This window comes from Alligator mississippiensis, chromosome 9 (assembly GCF_030867095.1).
Source record: "Alligator mississippiensis isolate rAllMis1 chromosome 9, rAllMis1, whole genome shotgun sequence".
NCBI lineage: Eukaryota > Metazoa > Chordata > Crocodylia > Alligatoridae > Alligator > Alligator mississippiensis.
Genome location: NC_081832.1, coordinates 79,507,056 through 79,526,646, shown reverse-complemented (window position 1 = coordinate 79,526,646; position 19,591 = coordinate 79,507,056). Strand labels below are relative to the sequence as shown.

The 19,591-nt window shown below is 48.7% G+C and overlaps 1 protein-coding gene across 2 annotated transcripts; it reads left to right on the top strand.

Moving 5' to 3' along the window:
- The first annotated feature begins 22 nt into the window (after positions 1–22).
- Positions 23–19,534, top strand: BRD8 (bromodomain containing 8). Of its 2 annotated transcripts, XM_059713025.1 has the most exons (22): positions 23–110; positions 243–339; positions 683–752; positions 1,929–1,978; positions 3,290–3,412; positions 3,670–3,750; positions 4,006–4,070; positions 4,841–4,977; positions 5,370–5,585; positions 7,632–7,776; positions 8,487–8,696; positions 9,109–9,389; positions 12,148–12,600; positions 12,941–13,034; positions 13,225–13,265; positions 13,533–13,747; positions 14,120–14,212; positions 14,476–14,544; positions 15,197–15,374; positions 15,713–15,817; positions 17,993–18,037; positions 19,141–19,534. In XM_059713025.1, the coding sequence occupies exons 1-22, from the start codon at positions 92–94 to the stop codon at positions 19,198–19,200; spliced, it is 2,847 nt and encodes a 948-aa protein (XP_059569008.1). In that variant the 5' UTR covers positions 23–91; the 3' UTR covers positions 19,201–19,534. The 2 variants fall into 2 exon arrangements, with proteins under 2 accessions (XP_059569008.1, XP_059569009.1); XM_059713026.1 differs by lacking the exon at positions 5,370–5,585.
- The last annotated feature ends 57 nt before the right edge of the window (positions 19,535–19,591 follow it).

Here is a 19,591-nt window from a genome sequence, read left to right as displayed (position 1 = left end):
CGGGGCCGGGCAGCCTTCCCGGCAGCCCGCGCGCCGCTTCCCGGCGACCTTTGCGGTGGGCCCCGCCTCTGGCCCGGGCCTGGCGGCGAAGATGGCGGCGGGCACGGGCAGTGAGTGCCGTGGGGCCGGGGACGGGCCGGGGCGGCCCGGGGCGGAGCGGGGAGTTGGCGGGCGGGGCTGGGGGAGCCGAGGGGGGGCAGGCCCTGCCCGCCCGCCCCTGAGAGGCCCGTCCGTCCCCGCAGAGCACAAGCTGCTGAGCGCCGGCCCCACGGAGCCGTGGTCCGTCCGCGAGAAGCTGTGCCTGGCCTCCTCCGTCATGCGGAGCGGCGACCAGAACTGGTGAGAGCCGCGGCGCGGCGGGGGTTGGGCCGTCGTCGCGGTGGTGCCGGCTGCGGGGATGGGGACGGGGACGGAGCCGGGCTGCGGGACAAGCGAGGCGAGGGCCTGGCTTGTCGCTGCCGTTCAGCAGGACTTGAATCCTGGCTCTGTTTGCGCGGGCCGGTGCACGAGCCATCAGCCGTGCTCGGGCTGCGCTTGGGCGCTGGCCAGGCGGCGCCGCCGCGAGCAGGGAAGCTGTTCAGGCGTCGCAGCGGCGTCAGCTCGGCGGGAGCAGCCCGGTGTGGCTTGAGCGGGCGCTGGCGAGGGCAGGAGGCAGGGCTTCACCCGCTTCTCTCCCCCGCAGGGTGTCAGTCAGCAGGGCCATCAAGCCCTTTGCCGAGCCGGGCCGCCCACCTGACTGGTTCTCTCAGAAGGTAAGGGGGAGGCGGAGGCACTTCCCGCTGCCGGGGAGCTCTTGCTCAAGGGACTCCAGTTTCGGCCAAGTAGAGGGGTAGAAAAGTGGCCACTTAAAACGTTAAATAAGACTTTTAATTTAAACGTCAAACAGCTTTGCTTCGTTTTTCTCTAAAACTAAAATTTATATGAAAGCATATGTGAAAATAAAACAAAGTATATTGTTTTATGGTCTAAACTTGATATAATTTGATAAAAGGGTATTAGACAGAGCTAACACATTACACGCATGCTACCAAACTTCAAAGAAAGCAAAATTGCTAAATTTGTGGGAGACGAGTCTTTGGATAAATGCGATATCTCTCATCAGACCAACTCAAGTAGTTGGAAACATTCTTCTAAGCCAGCTTTTGGGCACAAACACCCTTTGTCAGGCTGAGGAAGCATCCGCAGATGGTCTGTGCTCTTCCTGGGTGGAGTGATATTGGATTTACCCAACGAGCCTTGACCTCCAGTGTCCTTAGACCAACGCGGCTAGGTCCAACACCCCTAAATTTGTGGAAGTCACTGTCTGAGCACCTGGCCTTGAGTCTATTGCAGCGCCAGCCAAACTGTTGCACAAGTCTTCTGCAGATGAAAAGAGGTGTTTTTTCTATTTCACTTATTCAGCTCATTCAGTGCGAATAGCTAAACGATATAAATGCAAAATGGGATTATAATTTATTATTTAAATCAAAGATTTTTGGTTGTTGATTTGAAATCATAGTTTAGATTTGTAATTTTAAGCATCATGTTGTATTCAACCTGTTCTATTACTAGCACTGATATTTTGGAGTATGACTGTTCAAAGATCAGGATCTTGGAAAACCAGGGGAGGACGTGTTAATTTGTGGGGCCACCTTTTTAATTTAATTTATTCTTTCCTAGTTTTTATTTGGCATTACAGAGCTGACTCTGTGGTGCTAGCTGACCCTCCTTATAGATGCATTGGGTACACAGCAGCTTGGGAAGTCACTGCAGCTTCCCATACTAGTACTGTGGCAGTATTTTCCTGCTACAGTACTAGTATGGGAAACATGAAAACATGCTCAAAGGCTACCTGGCTGTTAGAGGAGGGAACCCAAGAGCTTTGCCAATAAACTGAATTGGCTGTGTTGACTGTTCTGTGTGCTCTGACTCCCTCTGTTTCTCCTTAGCACTGCGCATCTCAGTATTCGGAACTCCTGGAGACCACAGAGACTCCCAAGTGAGTGCAAAGGCTGAGGCATGTGGTGTCTGCAGTACCTCTGGCGGGGCGGAGGTGTCATCAGTGCATCAGACAGTGCATTGGCTGCTACTGAGCAAGGAGGCGCAGGCACGGCAGAGAAATCTGGTCACACTGTGTGGGTGTGGAAAGTGAGCAGAGTAGGGCCGTTGTTTGAAATTACCCCCTAACCTAACAGGAGATGCTGGGTAGGTAATATTACCTAGAGCGTTTTGCTCATTTTTGTATGTTTTGTTACTTAGCTCAAAGGACTGGACCATTTCAAATGTAAGTGGTTCTAGAACTGGTCATTGTGCTATCCTGAGTGCTCATTCACACCACTCCTGTACTCATCCCTGAACCAGTGGGTTACAGGTATTGAGGCATCTAGGCTGCAGTTCCCAGCACAGCTCTCAGCTTGCTGGTTTGAGGAAGCTAGAGAGGCAACATAGTGTGTGGTAATTTCTATAAAAATGCTGCTTTTTTAAAAATAACTTACTTTTAAAAGGACATAGATTGCATACTAAAATAGCTTTGTTCTTTTTTATACAGCAGATCTTAAAATGAAACAAATTAAACTTATAAAACAAAAATTGTGTGCTTAAAATTACAGCTCAGAATACTGAAAATTTGGGAGAATAGAAGCTAGTAAGAATGATGAGCAGGAGAGCTAATATTTTATGTTGCCTTTTATGTACCTGCAGTATTTGAGGATTGTTTAGGGAGGGGCAAATGAAACCCTATTCTTCTCCTGGACACTAGCTTTGTACCAGTGAAAGCTGTAGTGTTCATCTCTTGCTCTGAATCTGGGCACTGGTGTTGGTAATTGATGCCTAAGGAAATTTGTAGTGTTTGAAAGTAGTATTTATGTCTCTGCTGTGCATAAATGACTGACATGGGCTTCTGAGATGGATTTATACGTAGGCATGGATAGTAAAAGTCTTTTTCCAAAGTTGAATTAACGAGGGTAAAAATTTGACAGGAATGCAAACACTCCTGGCCTAGGTTAGTAACCACACGTGTTTCGTATGAGTAGAGAAAGGCATTTGCTCTGTGAAAAAGTTAGTGTAGAATTGTCTGTTATGGGTTTTTTCCACACCACCTAAACTGCTGTCAGAAGGGAATCTGGCTAGGCAGACTTTTCAAGAGAAAGTGATTTTTGCAATGTGAGTTCCAGTATTAGTGCTGGGAAAAGGTGAGGGGGGAGAAGGTACAGATGTGACAGATGCCAGGGCAGCTGGTGCTGTTTTCAGGAGGACTGGGGAGGTTCCTGTGATTGGTGCCTATGTTTGTTTTCTGGCCCTTGTTCTGTAGGAGAAAGCGCGGTGAGAAGGGGGAGGTGGTGGAAACGGTGGAAGATGTCATTGTGAGGAAACTGACAGCAGAAAGAGTTGAGGAGTTGAAGAAAATGATAAAGGAGACACAGGAGAAGTACAGGTAGGTATTGTCTGCAAGTCTGTGTAACTCTCACTGCTCTGAAGGAGGAGGTCTGGCAGGGAAAATTGTAGGGAACAGGAGGCTCGCTTGGAGCAGCTGTGCAGAAGGTGTAGGGTCAAGTGACACCTTAAAGACTCTTTTTAATTTCTAGGGTACCACCCTGCCATGCCTTCTGCCTATCTTCAGACTAATGGGGTTAACTACCTCTTTGGAGCAGTTAGTTGTAAAATAGCTGAGGTAGTTCTGTCTGTTTGTAGGCAACTGAAGAAAGATGCAGAGCTGATTCAGACTGGGCACATGGATAACAGGCTGGAGGACCTGTGCAACGAGATTATGATGTAGGTTGTTATCTTACTATTTTTTTATTGCACTTTCCCATGAGATAGCCATGCCCAAGGGCTCTGAGAATTAGTCTTCTCTCTCTTGCCACTCTGTTGCAAGGCTTAAGAAAAGCAACTAAGCTGGATGGATGCAATGCCCTTAATTGAACCTTAGCTAGCAAAGACAGATCAAGGATGTGGGTGTTTGACCTGCTGCTTATGGGGTGGCACCAGGTGGATTTGTGTGACCATGGACCCTGTTTCTTTGTGCAGGAAGAAAAAAATGGAAGAGGAGGAGGCAGAGGTGAAGAAGAAGGCTACTGATGCTGCTTATCAGGGTAAGGTGGGACTTTGCTTGCTTGTTCCTCCCCACACAGGAGCTGCTACTGAGAAAAAACATTTGGGACAAATTTAAAGCTGATTCCAGATCTAATCTGAAGGCAAAAGGACCAAGGGTGTCTCTTTTCTTTGGCGCACGGGTGTCATAGAGAGGGGAGCACTCAGTTTTCAGTGCCAGAGTGCAAGGAGACAAAATGAAGACAGTTTAAAGTCGGACAGTTGGGGGTCGGACTCGATGATCTATTGAGGTCCCTTCCAACCCTAACATCTATGAATCTATAAAGAAGGGAGTGAACTGAATAAAGGTCTTAGCACATGGGTCTCAAGGCAAGGTGGAAAGTTGGATTTCTTCTTTCTGAATGAAAGGAAAAAGGAAGCAAGACACTAGTCTGTAAAGAGATGTTAGAGGGGTCAGGGTTGAGTTACTAGTCACTGCGGGCAAAATTTAGATTATTGCTTGAATCTCCCACAGGGAAAAGTTGTTCTCCAAATTTGATCTGCTTCATAGCTCTTAGGACAGTTCAAGCATGGAACCAGTGCCCTGGAAGGTTGTGGAGAGGTTTGAAGGCAAGGTATTAGCAATTACTCAGTAGGGATTAGCAATTACTCAGTAGGGATGGAGGATCAGCCTTGCTGTGGTGCAGGAGCAGCAGGACTAGGCGACTTTATAAAGATCCTCTTAACTTGATGATCAGAAGCAGAATTAATTCCTTGAAACTTACCAGTCTGGAGCCCTGGGGTCTCACTTTCCTTCCATTCTCTTTTCCAGCTCGTCAGGCAGTTAAGAACCCGCCACGAAGGTTAACAGGTGTGATGGTTCGCTCTCCTGCAGGTTCAACCTCCCCAGGAGGGGACTATGCTCTGGGGGACTTGTCTCAGCCAGCTGTGGAAGAGGCCAGCCCTGGGGTAAGGATGCTTCCTGTGCTGAGCATGGGAAACCTGCTGGGGATGTGAGGCATTGCACATCTCTGGAGGACCCTTGGCTTGTTTTGCAGGCTTTTCCAACTTTAGTGCTATATTGTAGCCTGCGTGCACTGTCATGTGTAGGGTACAAGTTTCCTTGAATGTCTGCTGAACAGGTGCCTGGGGCAGAGGACTTCACTGCAGAGGGGCAGGCAGGGTCTTGTGTGCTGAGGCAGTATCCCTGCAGGGCAGGGAATGAAAGGGTGGAGACGTAGCGAATGAATGGAGCAGGTGCCTGGGGTATGCTGGGTCAATGGCCATGGGAGAAGAACTAAATGTGATTGTCCATATGGTAAGGATTTGGCTTTGAACAGTGTGGTTTTTTTCTTTCTCAGGTAACTCCAGGGACATTGCCCAGCACCCCAGTTGCCTCCTTCATTGGGATCCCTGACACCCCTCCAGGCTCTGCTTCCCTGGATGCCCCCATGACCCCAGTCACTGATGATTCACCCCAGAAAAAGATGCTAGGACAGAAAGCAACTCCGCCTCCTTCCCCTCTGCTCTCAGAGCTGCTGAAGAAGGGCAGTCTCCTGCCCACAAGCCCCAGGCTGGTATGGAGCTCTCAGCTCACATATACAAAAACACTGATGAATCTCTGCTTCAGACATGCACTGAAATGGGTTCTGCAAGGATATTTAGAAACCACCCAGATCTTACGAGAATCTAGTAAAGTCTAATGCTAATCCGTACAAGCCACAAAGGTGGACCGTTTTTCTCATGCTGCCTGGGAATTCAGGGCTGAAGTGATCAAGCAACACTGAAGATGAATTGGCTCCCTTGAGCTGTAAGGAGTTGGAGTTGCAGACTCCACCAGTGAGTAAGGTAGCATTAGGAAGGGGTGTGAGTAGGACCCCTGGACAGACCCTGGGAAGATTTGACTTTCTTTGCAGCTATTTTCCTTTGGTTTGAAGTTTATCTGCATGTCAACTCCATGTTGAATTTGAGTTTTTAGTAAAGTTATGATCAGGAAGATACACAAAATACCTTTTACTTTAAAAATGTGATCATGATTCAGAGGGGGTTCATCATTTTCCTGGACTTAGACCCTAATTACTCATGCCCCTAAAGTAGACAGCTTTTGGAATCACTACTGTTGCTAATGCTATTTGAGTCCTACCGAAGTTAGTGAAGTTTAACCTCGGAAGTTCTGGTCTTAGATGGACTGACCCTTCCCTCCCAATGGAGTGTTGACTCCCTTCAGAACCTTGACTCCTCTTCTGAATGTGGGAGTCAGCAGTTAGTGGCCTGTATATCCCATGGCCCCTGGCATAACTTTTTATGGTTGAATGTATGTTATCCTGAAGAATTTCTGACTACTGTCCACCTTAGCCAGTTAGGCTGGGAGCTTTTGGTGAACTGGGAGAATATTAGCTGCCAAAGAAATGTGTCGGTAGATGTGTCTGACCAGCTTCTCTGTCAGATAGGTTAGTGCTGCAGCTGCCTTGCCCGCTGCTTCCCAAGTTCCACCTCCGGTCAGAAAGGCAGCTCATGCTTTGGAGCCTGTACAGTGCCATACTAAGATGTGAGAGTGGCAGGGCTAGGGCCGTGGCTGTTTGGGAAGTATGGGGATTTCCTTGCGTTAACAGTGCCATTCTGTGTCTATTTTTAGCTCTTTGTGGTTCAATGTGCAATCTTACCAAGTGACTTTTCCTCTCAGCGCTTCGGTTTGCCCATCAGGGCAGGTTGTGTGTGTAAACATGCTGACACCTGTAAATCATGTTCTGGTGTGTGGATAAAGGCATCAGAGTGAAGCAAAGCCAATTTATGCATTTAGTCTTACTCCAGAGGAAATGGTCATATGGCAGCTCTATTTCAGATGAAGCTCAGCAATTGCTTCACCATGTTGGGTGCAGGCATAAGGCATCTCATAATAGCGGGTTCTGTTAACAGGAGTGTCACTTTCAAATCAGGGGAAGTGATTCGTCTGCTCTATTTAGTACTAATGAGGCTTCATGTGGAGTATTGTGCCCAGTTTTGGGCCTCAGACTTCAAGAAGGGTGTAGACAGATAGGAGAGTCCAGCAAAGAACAGCAGAAATAATGATTAGAGACTTGGGAAGCATGACTTATGAGGAAAGGCTAAAAGAGCTAGGGTTATTTAGTCTGAAGAAGAGAAGTCTGAAGGGAGCTTTGGTAACAGTCCTCATCTACCTGAAGGGTAACTAGAGAGGATGGGGGTGGAGTGGCTTTTCTCTCTGGTCATATATTCAGGATTAGGAGCAGTGGGCTCAGGCTACAACAGAGGAAATTTAAGTTGTAGATGAGGAGGAACTTTCTGACTAGTAGGGTGGTCAATCAGTGGAACAGGCTCCCCAGAAAAATTGTGAAATCTCCATCTCTTGAAATCTCCAAGAGCAGGTTGGGCAGGCACTTTGCTGGAATGATTTAGTTAGGGATGTTCCTGCCTCGAGCAGGGGGCTGGATTAGATGACTTAGTGAGGTTTTCCTGTGATGTCAGGCAGGGGCTGCATTGAGGCAAAAAGCATTAAACGAAGCTCTCAGACACAGGTTGGTAGACATGTTAATGAAGACATATCTACCTGTGAATCACTGGTGTGGCCATATCTCCAGGATCTTTATCTACATCTCCTTTGGCAGGTTGGCGAAAGTGATATAGCAGTGGCTTCTGGTCACATGAACAGCTCCGGCGTCCTCCTGGAGGTAGGAAGTGTCCTTCCAGTGCTGCATGGTGGGGATATGCAGTCGGCATCTGGTGCTGTCCCTGCATCTCCTGCTGCCTCAGGTAACTTGTGGAGACTCTCCTTTCACATTCTTTCTATTTGGAAATGCTGGAAGCCTTGGTCATTAAATCTGGTTGTCTATTGTAATGGCACTTACAGTTCCAGTGAGTCCTGCTTGGAAAAAAACCAAGCATAGTCTTTTATGCTCGTTGTGCTCCTTTAATGGATCTGGGAAGGTGCAAGAATTTCTGCCATGGGCAGTTAGTTATAAAACATCTTCCCCTAATGGAGGTTTTCTGCTTTCCCTCTGTTGATGAGGTGTGATTTTTCTCATGCCCTCTGCAGCATGAGGGCTTATGCCCTTTGTACATGTTTTATTCTTCAGTATGGATGTTCTCATTCTTCTCATGAAGGTCTAATCTCTGTTTGGCCCAAGTGGTTAATAAATTCATGCTGGAAGCAGTGACTGAGTCCCAGGATTCTGGGGGGATGAGCATGGGAAGAACATTTGTACCTGCAAGTGTGGCGCACCTCTTACGTTAAGCACGTGGCATCCCTATAATCCCTACGTGGTTCTGGCTCAGATTGCCCGATCAGGGAGTTGTATGTCTGGTGCAGACTCGCAGTGTGGCTGCTTAGTGCTGTAGGTGATTTGTAGTGCCCGGGTTATGGGAGAGCCATCTGTGTATAAAGAACCTAGTGGATGCTTTGTAGAGCTCTGTGGCTTTTGCTTCTTCCTCACATGGCTTTTCCCTCTTGTACTCTTTGTTAGGTGCTCCTACACTTTCCCGGCTTTTAGAGGCTGGTCCTGCACAGTTCACCACACCTCTTGCTTCCTTCTCTGCTGTTGCCAGTGAACCTCCAGCTAAACTGCTGCCGCCCCCTGTAGAGGCTGTGTCCCAGGCAACCATTGTCATGATGCCCACGCTGTCAGCACCATCTGTTGTGCCACCAGCTGCAACTCCAGAAAGTGTAGCGACAGGTGCGTTCCTGAACTACACCCTCATAGGCCACGTAGTATTTCTAAGTGGAGCGTCCCTTGGGCTTGACAGACAGGGAGGCGAGGTGAGGGAGCATGGGCATAAACTCCAAGGCAGTGGCTGAGGCAGGCTTCTGGGGTGCACTGAAGAATGGGATATGCAAGAGGGTATGCTGGGTGGGGCAGCTGATGTTTTGGTGCCTTATCTTGATGGCAAACCTAAGTCCCAGTTTCCTGTCTTGTAGGGGAGTGAGTGCAATCCCCTGTGTTTGCCTTTAACCTTCTAGGCCAAAGAGTTGTGGGTGGGCTTGGGCTGTTTGAGCTGGATGGCTGATCTTTTCCATGCCGGTAGACCCCAATGCTTGTGGGCTTTCACCCGATTGGTCTCTGAGGTATCATGCTTGTCCTTGTCCAGTGAGCCAGCCAGAGACCTGTGTTTCCATGGAGACAGTGTCTGATCCCCACACAGTGACAGTGTCTATGGACAGCAGCGAAATATCCATGATCATTGATTCGATCAAGAAAGAGTGCCTGGCATCTGGGGCTGGCAGTGCTGCAGGGCCCTCCAAAGATCACAGCATGGATGGGAAAGAAGACCTGGATCTGGCTGAGAAGATGGACATTGCAGTCTCCTACACTGGGGAAGAGCTGGACTTTGAGACTGTTGGGGATATTATAGCCATCATTGAGGACAAGGTAACTGCTGGAGCAGCCTGGGGCGCTAGCTGCTTTTGTCTCCAAATCTCATTAACTCAGTCTTGTTCGTTACTTCCCACAAGTAGGCTTAGTTATTTCTTGTTCATCAGATCTTCAGCTGCTTATTTCTTTCTTCTGTCTTAGCCTTTGGTTGACACGGGAAACTGTATAGATATACTGTAATTGGATTTCTCCAAAGCATTTTAACTTAGCAGCATGTCACCTTTGCTTAAAAAGAACTCATTTTTCTATAGAATCAACAGGGTACATTAGATGAGTTAAAAACTGGCTCATATACAGATCTCAAAATTCAGCTGTTAAGAGGATGATACCAAGGAACAGAGCTGTTTCTAATTCAGAGCTTTTAAATATTTTAAGTCAAATATTTAAAATGCTGTTATGAATATTTAATGTTAGATATTTTAACAACTAGGTGATATTTTTAACAATACAGTGATATAAAATATTAAACGTAATGGAGAACAAAGATTGGTGGGATAATAAATGAGGATGAGTAACCTACAGAATAGTATGCATCACCTGATTAAATTGTATGGTCCAAGGAAATGTGCTTTAATGTAGTCAAGTGCAAGGTAATACATCTGGGAGCCAATAACAGGGTATACTTTCTTAGCAGTGAGGTTAATTAAACATGGGAACAGCTTGCCAGAGGAGCCAAGGGACTTCCTGTTGCTTGGAGTCTTCAAAATGAGATAAGATATCTTTCTAAAAGAGATGCTTTAGTCCGACTCCTGTTCTCTGCCTATGAGATGCAACAGATTATTCTTGTGAGCAGGGGACAGAAACTTGTGGCCCTTGAAGAGGTTAGATCTGGCCTGTGATCCAGTCCCTGTTTTTTGAATAGCAAGCTGAACCTCTGTTGCAGGCTAACCATTGAATTTTGTAGTTCCTTGTTTTACTAATGGCCAGCTAATCCCCTCCCTGCAATCCTAGTTGTGGCCCCATGCAGAGGGCTACTCTTTCCCCCTACACTGCAGCCTCTGCTCACTGAATTAGTCACTCTAAGTTGTCCTGCACCACATCTTTTCAGAAGAGGCTGCACTGGGAGAGGGAGCAGGGAATCCTTCTCTGCACAGAGCAGGAGCAGCTAGGGCACAGCAAGAGATGGGTGGATTGTGGTGCCAGCCGGGGTCTCAAGCAGTGGCTCATGGTTAGAAGAAGGTTGCCAACCCCTGCTCTTGAGGATTAAAATCCTTTAAAATAAAGTCCTTGTGCTCAATACGAGGGTAGTCGAGTGAAATTGAGAGGCCAGTGATGTACGGGAGCCAGATTAGATGATCACAGTGTCTTGATTGGCCTTGCAGTCTCTGAAATCTTTGAGGTTCCCTGCCAGGATTCACCTGGCCCATGCCAGCATGCAAGTGGCTATTTATCTAGATCACTTAATACCTGGCAGGCCCCAGAATCTAGTACTGAGGGGATCCCTAATTCCTGGTAATGCTCCCTGATACACTGGCCCAAAGTTGGGAATTGCCCAGCTGAGAATATACAGCATCATATGACTGCTGCAGCACTGTGGGTGGAAGGGTCTAGTTAATATGTGTTCTTCCCTGTTTCTGGTACACCCGCTTAAAAGCAAGTCCATCTGGAGAGGCCTGAGTGCTTTGCCAACTTGCTTGTGTTTAAGAGTAAAAATGTTTTCAGCCTTTGGTGCTGGGGTCCTATAATTTTGGGTGTTGAGAAGCCTTTTGTTTAGCTGTTCCAGTACAGGGTTTGGTCCTTAGGCCTGCACTGTTCAACATCTTCATCAGTGACTTGGACAAGGGGGTGAAAAGCACCTTGTTCAGATTCGCAGATGACACTAAGATGTGGGGAGAGGTGGGCATGCTAGAAGAGAGGAATAGGCTGCAATCAGACCTGGACAGGTTACAGGGGTGGGCGGATGAGAATAAGATGGGATTCAATACTGATAAGTGCAGGGTACTGCACCTGGGGAGGAAGAACCAGCAGCATACTTACAGGCTGGGGAATTCCCTTCTCGTTAGCACAGAGGCAGAAAAGGATCTTGGAGTCATTATAGACTCCAAGATAAACATGGGCCACCAGTGTGGGGACGCGGTCAGGAAGACCAACTGCACCTTGTTGTGCATCCACAGATGCATCACGAGCAGGTCCAAGGAGGTGATCCTCCCCCTATGTGCAGCACTGGTCAGGCCGCAGGTGGAGTACTGCGTCCAGTTCTGGGCGCTGCACTTCAGGAGGGATGTGGACCAATGGAGAGGGTCCAGAGGAGGGCCACTCACATGATCAGGGGGCAGCAGGGCAGGCCCTACAAGGAGAGGCTACGGGACCTGAACCTGTTCAGCCTGCACAAGAGAAGGCTGAGGTGGGATCTGGTGGCTGTCTGTAAACGTACCAGGGGGACCAGTGGGGAATGAGAGAGTCCCTGTTCCCCCCAGCACTACCTGGAGTACCGAGGAATAATGGCCACAAGTTGACTGAGAGTAGGTTTAGGCTAGACATCAGGAGGCGCTACTTCACAGTTAGGGCAGCTAGGATCTGGAACCAACTTCCAAGGGAAGTGGCGCTCACTCCTACCCTGGGGGTCTTCAGAAGGAGGCTAGATAATCACCTTGCTGGGGTCATTTGACCCCAGCATTCTTTCCTGCCCAGGGCAGGGGATCGGATTTGATGATCTGCTCAGGTCCCTTCCGACCCTACCTACTATGAAACTAGGTGCTTTGCTCCCTTTTGCTGCCCATGGTTTATGCTGCTCTGCTTTTGTTTTGGGATGAAGGTAGATGACCATCCTGAAGTCCTGGATGTAGCAGCAGTTGAAGCTGCTTTGTCTTTCTGTGAAGAGACTGATGACCCACAGGCCTTGACTGGCCCATGGGAGCATCCAATCCAGCAAGAGCATGAGAAACAGACTCAGATGCCCCAAGTGGCTGTGACTGTGAAGCAAGAAAGGTTGGACTGTGAAGAGGCAGAAACAAAGGGAATCAGAGACCTCATGAGCCTTGGAGAGCTGGGGCCAGAAATAAAGACAGAACCTGCAGAGCAGGAACAGAGCCAGCTGGACCCTGAAGAAGCCACAGTAGCAGTCTCACGGACAGTGGAGATGCCTGAGCTCAGGAGTAGGGAGACAGACGAGGAGCAGAGAGCAGCTGCTGCTGGAGGAGAGAACTCCGAAACTGAGACCGAGTTAGCAAAGGGGGATGAAGGAGTGCACAACACGGTGAAGACAGAGGTGTGTGGCTGGGGTCTGTCAGGCAGTGTGGGGGAGAGCAGGGAGCAGTGTGGCAGGGGAGAATGGTTCAGAGAGAAAATGGACTCTGAACTTAAAGATTATATCTTGGCAACTGTAATTAGAGCAGTTGCTGTTTCCTTCTGGGTCACACTGTTGTTCTGCCGGAAGGTGTCTCTGGAACAGGCAGTATTAGGCAGGGTGTGCAGCTAGCCCAGTAGGAATTCAGCATATGGGCTAGCTGTCACTGAAACCCGGCAGGGGTTGGACTGTGGAAGAGGCATATGTGCACCATGGAAGGTGACAAAAAACACCTGGATTTATGCATTTCACTTTCCTCCAGGCCCTTCCTGATGATGACTCACCACCTCCACAAGTCCCAAATATGAATGAAGATTCTTCACAGCCTGATGTTCAGCACAAATTTGAGCTGTCAGGTAATTTAATTCAGCCAAGAAATATTTTACCTGCAGCGTACTAGGTGGGAGGACTTCGGTTTGTGGGGGAAGATTATCTGTGCAGAATGGACAGTCTCTGCTTTGTGAGGGGTGCACTGGTGCAGGAGGGGTTCCCAAACTTGTTCTTGGGGAATGAACTTGCCTTATTCTTTTTGTCTTTTCTCCCCAGAATCAATGAAGGAGGACACCCAAGCGCTGTTTAGAAGCCAGGTAAAGTAATTCTGAGTTGACTCTTTCTTGGGTATAATGGTTAAAAGTGGGGTGCCCATCCCATTGCAGCTGGTAGATGCAAGTGAGAGGAGCTCACTCCAGACTCTGTAAAGCTTTGGGAGAGGGATTGATGGTTTTATACAGGTGTCCCTGAAGCTGACTAGTGGAGATTGCTACTGCTTGCTGAAACACAGCTGCCTTTAGTATCTGTGGCTAGTTGCTATTGCTAGTAGAGCTGATTTGACTGAATTTGATTGTATGTCTTAGGAGGCTCGGGGGGAAGAGGATGATGAGGATGGTGCCAGTGAGGCTCCCAGTCTGGAGGAGCCCAAGGAGGAAGATCAGGGTGAGGGGTACCTGTCGGAAATGGATAACGAGCCCCCTGTGAGTGAGAGTGATGATGGCTTCAGTGTCCATAATGCACCTTTGCAGTCTCACACGCTAGCTGACTCCATTCCCAGCAGCCCTGCTTCCTCACAGTTGTGAGTATCAGCAAAATGTTCAGCCACCCACAATGCAAATCCCAGACCATGCTGGGAGGGAGTAGGGGAGTCTCATTTGTGTCTTGCTGACTGAACAGGGATGCAGTGGGAGTTGGCTGATCAGTCTGACCCTAGGGCCTCCTTACTCCTTGAAGTGTTGTGCAGACAGCCCCATAGAGCCAGCTCCAAGGAGTTGGATGCTGTTTCCTTTCCTTGGCTGGCATGGAACACTGTGGGTAGGTCCAAGGCCAAATGAGCTCAAGTTACTGCTGCTGGAAGGATGGGTTGGAGACTGCTGAAGGAAGTCCCTAACCTTGTGGCGGTCTAGAGGTGTCATGAGTTCCACTCTGAGAGGCTTCCTTGTCTCCTCAGCTCTGTTTGCAGTGAAGATCAGGAGGCAATCCAAGCCCAGAAGATCTGGAAAAAGGCCATAATGCTGGTTTGGAGAGCAGCAGCCAATCACAGGTGAGTGAGAAGAGTTAGCTAGCCTCAAGCAAACTGCAGGTGGAGTTCTCTGCTCTCCTGTCCCCCAGGCTGGTCTGATCCTGGGTTTGGATGAAGGACTGTCCAGTTCTTATCTCTGTTGCTTGATTAGAAGACCAGTGAAAATGTGCGTTTGTGAAACAGGTGCTTAGTGCTTCTGTCTGCCGGTCATGCCTCTGGCCAGGGGTTTGTTCCACTGCCAGCAAGCAGTCTGGGCACTCATAGTTGCCTCCTTCTCCCTGTAGGTATGCCAATGTCTTCCTACAGCCTGTGACTGATGACATAGCACCAGGCTATCACAGTATTGTGCAGAGGTGAGTGACCCAGCAGCCTTCTGTTGCCACACCTGCCATGCAGCGAAGGGGAAGAGGAAATGACATTGGTGGCAGAAAGGAGGGGAAGCAGTGGCTGTCAGGTTGGAAGTGGCAGCTCACCTTCACATCTAGCTCTGTTAGTGTGGCCTACTGCTCCTAAACAGTTGCTAGCCCCTGATTTAATTGGCATGAACCCAGCAATCTGCGGAAGAGCAGATCAGTGTTTCCTTCTGTCAAAGGAACCATCTCACCAGGAGATGGCTTCTTTAACAAGCTGTTCCATTAATATCTATGGACTCTGTCAGACAGCGGTCTCTTCAGGTGAGTTACTTGAATTGTCCGCCATCTCCAGAAGTCCGGGGTGGTTTGGGCTCTTCTAGCTTCCACCTCCTTTCAGTAGTGGCAGGAGTAGTGAGTGCCTTTCTTGGGCACTCTGCTGGCCAAGGATTACTCTACTGAGGAAAGCTTCCCAATTCACCTCCTCTGGTCTGAATCCTCAGTGCCATCTGTGCTGAGGAGGTTCTGTTTGGCCATTGTGGGAGTTGAGATGACTGCATTGCTGGCAAAGACCAAGCTGGCTCAGAAGAGAAAAGGAGTGTAGGCAGTGCTGGGGACTCTCCTGCTGCCACTTCTCACTGTCCTGCATTCACAGGCCGATGGATTTATCTACCATTAAGAAGAACATTGAGAATGGGCTCATCCGAACCACAGCTGAGTTCCAACGTGATATAATGCTAATGTTCCAGAATGCAGTCATGTACAACAGCTCTGACCATGATGTGTACCACATGGCTGTGGAAATGCAGCGAGATGTTTTGGAGCAAATCCAGGTAAAGGCAGGAGTTGGACTTCTTGATCTGAGGCTTATTTTAGAGAAAACTTATGCGCCAGTTGATAGAGAAGGTGCCAACCAGACCTCTGAGAAGGGGCTCCTGAGGTGTTTGGTTGCTTCCACTTTGCTTTCTGGGGTTTCCCAGCTCCCAGGAGTCAAAGTTCATTTGTTGAGCTGGGTACAATTTGTGGCTTCTGTGGGCAAGTGAGGAAATGTATCCAAAGAACTGCAGCTGCCTGCAGCCTAGTCATTCCTGATCTTGTGCCTTGTGAGACTGAGGCCACAAACTGAGTGTTTCACCGAATCTTAATGACTGACTGCATGGTTTTCATGCAGCAATTTCTGGCCACACAACTGATCATGCAGACGTCAGAGTCCGGGATCAGTGCAAAGAGCCTGCGTGGGCGAGACTCCACTCGGAAACAAGATGCTTCGGAGAAGGTGAGGATGTTTGGCCCAAGGTAGAATGGGGCTGGGACCCCTGATTTTGGGTGAGAGGGGTTTGGTTTTTCAGATGGGTCCTGGAGAGCTGCAGAAGAGGTTGCCCACCTGGAAAAGATGAGTCTGTGGAACTGTGAGGTCCTTATGTGCAAAACCTCTGTAGAAGTGATTCTCAGAGTTCAGCCATGACTGCTGTAAATTATCATAGAAGCAGCTCTCCAGCAGCACCTAATAGTTTTATCCCTTTGTTTTTGATTAAGTAAATTATTGGAACCTTAAAGAAACTGGGGTAGTTTGGAGAAGACAAGGCATGGTAGGGAGTTGGAAACGTGGAGAATCGTGAAATGGAGAGTTGCTGCATGGATAACCCCCCAGACCTTCTGATCTATTCATATGCATGTAGAATGAGACCACCTAGGTCTTTGAGTTAAGTTCTCTGCAATCTCAGGCCACCTTGTAATAGCTATTTCATGTGAAAGGGCCCATGACTGCTTTAGTCCTGGGCTGTCCCACACATTGCGGTCAAAAAGCACTCGCTAATGCCCTATAACTAATTTGGGGTCTAGTACCCCAAAATATGAGATCCTAAAAATCTACAGTATCCTGTAGAAGAGACCAAGGGCACTGCTAGGGCAGTGGCAGGGAGTTTATTTGATAAAATATAGAGGTGCACCAATATGTTGGTGGCATATCGGATTGGCATTATTAAAAGGAAAATTGACATTATCAGCAATCAACTTTATTTGGCCCGTGTAACTGATAATGTTGCCAATAAATGCTGCCTGCTTGTGCACAGCTGCAGCATGCAGAGCAGCATTCAGCTGGTAAGTCTGTAGAGGGGAAGGGAAATGGGGGAGCAGATCAAGGCCCCCATTGTGAAGAAGGGAGTGGGGCAGGGGCTGTTCCCACCCCTGGGGGAGACATGGGCACGTTCCCCCCAGATTTGTGTGAGGGGCAGGGGTGGGCTGCCCACTGCAGGCTTGGGGCCAGGGGCTGTGCTGGCCTGTTCCTGGTGGGGGGGAAGAAGGGAGCTGTTCTTGGGGCAGGCAGTGGCTACAGCCACCCCAAAATTTCCTGTAGGCCCCTTCCCAGCGCTGCAACTCCCCACCCCCAGATGAGCTGCCTGCGGATCCACCCTGCTTCTGGGGTTGCATTCACCACCCTGGCTAGGCAGCACCCTCACTGTGTGGGGGCCTTGATCTGCCCACCCCAAGGCCCTTTCCTCCCCATCCCCCTTTCCCCCCAGCAGACTTACTGGCCAGATGCTGCTCTCCAAGCTGCCAGGCTGTATATCAACTATTGAATTGGTATCGGCTGATATTGCTGGTTAATAATCGAACATCAGTATAAGCCAAAAAAATCTTTATTGGTGCATCCTTAGTAAAATACCTTCTGGTGATTCAGGAAGGGGTCCCCCTGCCAGTCTGACCTGGGGGAAACCTTCTTGACTTCACATCTTGCTACTGGTTTAATCCCAAGTGTGGACAGGACTCGCCAACTAGGTGCCCAAAAAGGCCTTAAGTAGCCCTTGGACATCCTGGTCAGTCTCATGTCTCTTGAAGCAGCCAGTATGTAATGTTTCAGAGGAAGGTAACATACTCCCAGGTAGTGCATTTGGGACAGAAGAGAGAATTCTCCTTGGCCCCTGCAGGTGATCAACGTGGAAGCACAGCACTGATGTAGTATTATACAGTGCTCTAAAAGTTATAAGCATATTAAACATTCATCAATAGATTTTAGAGGCAGCAGAGACTATGTGGTGATCCAAGGCTCACCTCCCAAAGAACACACATCTGCGAGATTCACCATGTGATTTCTGTACCAGGTTCAACTGATGGCAGAATAGTATACCTTCTAGAAAGCCTTGTACTTGTAGCATCCTTACAACTTTAGAGCTTGAGTGGGGTTTGTCTCCTGAGGGAGATGGAGAGTGGAGCAGGCCTTGACTAGAAATCTCGAGTGAAAGGAAATCCTGGTCCTAGCCTTCTCACTTGTCAGAATCCTTCTTTGTGTCCTTCTTTGTGTTCCTGCTGCATAAGAATGATGCCATGAGGGTGGGGAGTTAAGGTGCCTGTTTCTCTGTGCTAATGACTATGTGGGTTGCATTGCTTTTGTGTGGTGTGTGCACTTCCGTATCTGCAATCTGATGAGTCCTTCTGTTTGGCCTTTTGACAGGACAGTGTCCCAATGGGCTCTCCTGCCTTCCTTCTCTCTCTCTTTGTAAGTATTGAAAGGCTGCAGTAGGTAATGTGGGGGGTACTCCTGGCAGTGTGCTCTGCTCCTTGTCTGTGGGATACTGGGGCATAGGGCTACCAGTAGCTCTGTAGTGATGTGTTTTAAGTTAATGGCTGTGCAGCTAGGGGTATCAAAGCAGAAACATCATCATCCCATGCTTCTTAGGATGAGTGGGGAGGGATTGTAGTTTTTCCATGTAGGTTCTTAGGGTTCTTGCTCTGCTTTCTTTCCCTCTGACTCCTGTCCTGCTTTCTCTCAATGTAAGTGGGAAGGCAGGTCAAATACAGCACTGCAGTTTTAACACCCGTTCATGCTCATATAGCAACCATCTCCTCTCTAAAACAGCGTTCTAGTTTTTGTTTTGTGGACCAGAAAGCAGCCAGGTTTCCCTGCAGAAAAGAACTGTTTTGTATTGGGGGTTGTTAGTGCTGGGAAAAGAGGTTTCCTTCCTGGGAGCCCAAGCTCTTGAGCTAGAAACAAAAGTTTGAGGGTTTATTTTCTCATATGCATTTAAAGACAGAGAAGTGTTTCAGGAGAGGCAGCATATCAGCACGAGGGAGAGGGCATCCAGTGCAAAGAAGCCCTCCAGTTGCCCTGTGTTCAAGGAGAGCAGCTGTGCGGAGAAGCTAGGGAACTAGTGCCAGGGCCACTCAGCTGGAGGAGCTCTTCCTGTAGGGACCAGCAGTTGATCAGGTACGTTAGCCAGCAGTTCCTTCTTCTCCACCCCGCTCCAGATCCACTCAAATGTTTCACTTTGTTTAGTGCAGCTCTTTTAATCAGTTCCAAAAGAGTTGTACAGATGGGAATCCAACTGCCAACCCTCTGGCTACCCTTGCTTCCTGTAGACGGATGTGGTTCTGGGCCCCCACTGGAGCCTTTTTATGTTAGACCCACGCCAGTAATGTTGGAAGGGCTGCTGGCAGGTGTCACCAGCCCATCTTGCAGCAGATTTGCAGTGCATTCCTCACTGCTTACTGGAAGGCAGGAAAGAGCTGTAATCCATCTCCTTGAGCACAGAAGGAAGCGTGTTCTTTTCATTCCACCCTTGCTAACGCTGGTTCTTTCCCATCTGTTTGCATGTTGGTTAGGATGGAGGGACCAGAGGACGTCGCTGTGCCATTGAGGCAGACATGAAAATGAAGAAATGAGTCTGCAACGGGAAGGCAAGATCCAGTATTTGGCATCCAGAGCTGAAAAGTGAACAAGATGCCTTCAGTTCCCAGCCAGGGAGGGAACAGCCTGCTTGCACCTTCGGCCCCCTGCATTGTCACATGTGGCAAGCAGTGTCCTCTCTGAATGTGTGAACCTGAAGAGACTTCCCCAGGGGGGAAGACCAGCCCTACTGCCTGTTCTAGGGCAGGAGTCTTGGGCCATCAGTGTCCTGTGGTAGCTAGCAGCCGGTGGCTAGCATGTACTGTAATGTGAAGTGTACAGATTTTTAGCTATGAAGTGTAAATGTGTATAATAAAGTGCAGGAGTGAATCTGGGGAGGGGTGTGTAATTTACTGATTGGCGTTACAGTGGTCTGCTCACTTAAAG

What these genes read in the sequence shown, in the direction of transcription:
- BRD8 (XM_059713025.1), top strand. An exon ending in CGGAGCGGCGACCAGAACTG is followed by an intron (nt 340 to 682) that starts GTGAGAGCCGCG and finishes TCTCCCCCGCAG; the next exon opens with GGTGTCAGTCAGCAGGGCCA. An exon ending in AGAGCAGCAGCCAATCACAG is followed by an intron (nt 14,213 to 14,475) that starts GTGAGTGAGAAG and finishes TTCTCCCTGTAG; the next exon opens with GTATGCCAATGTCTTCCTAC.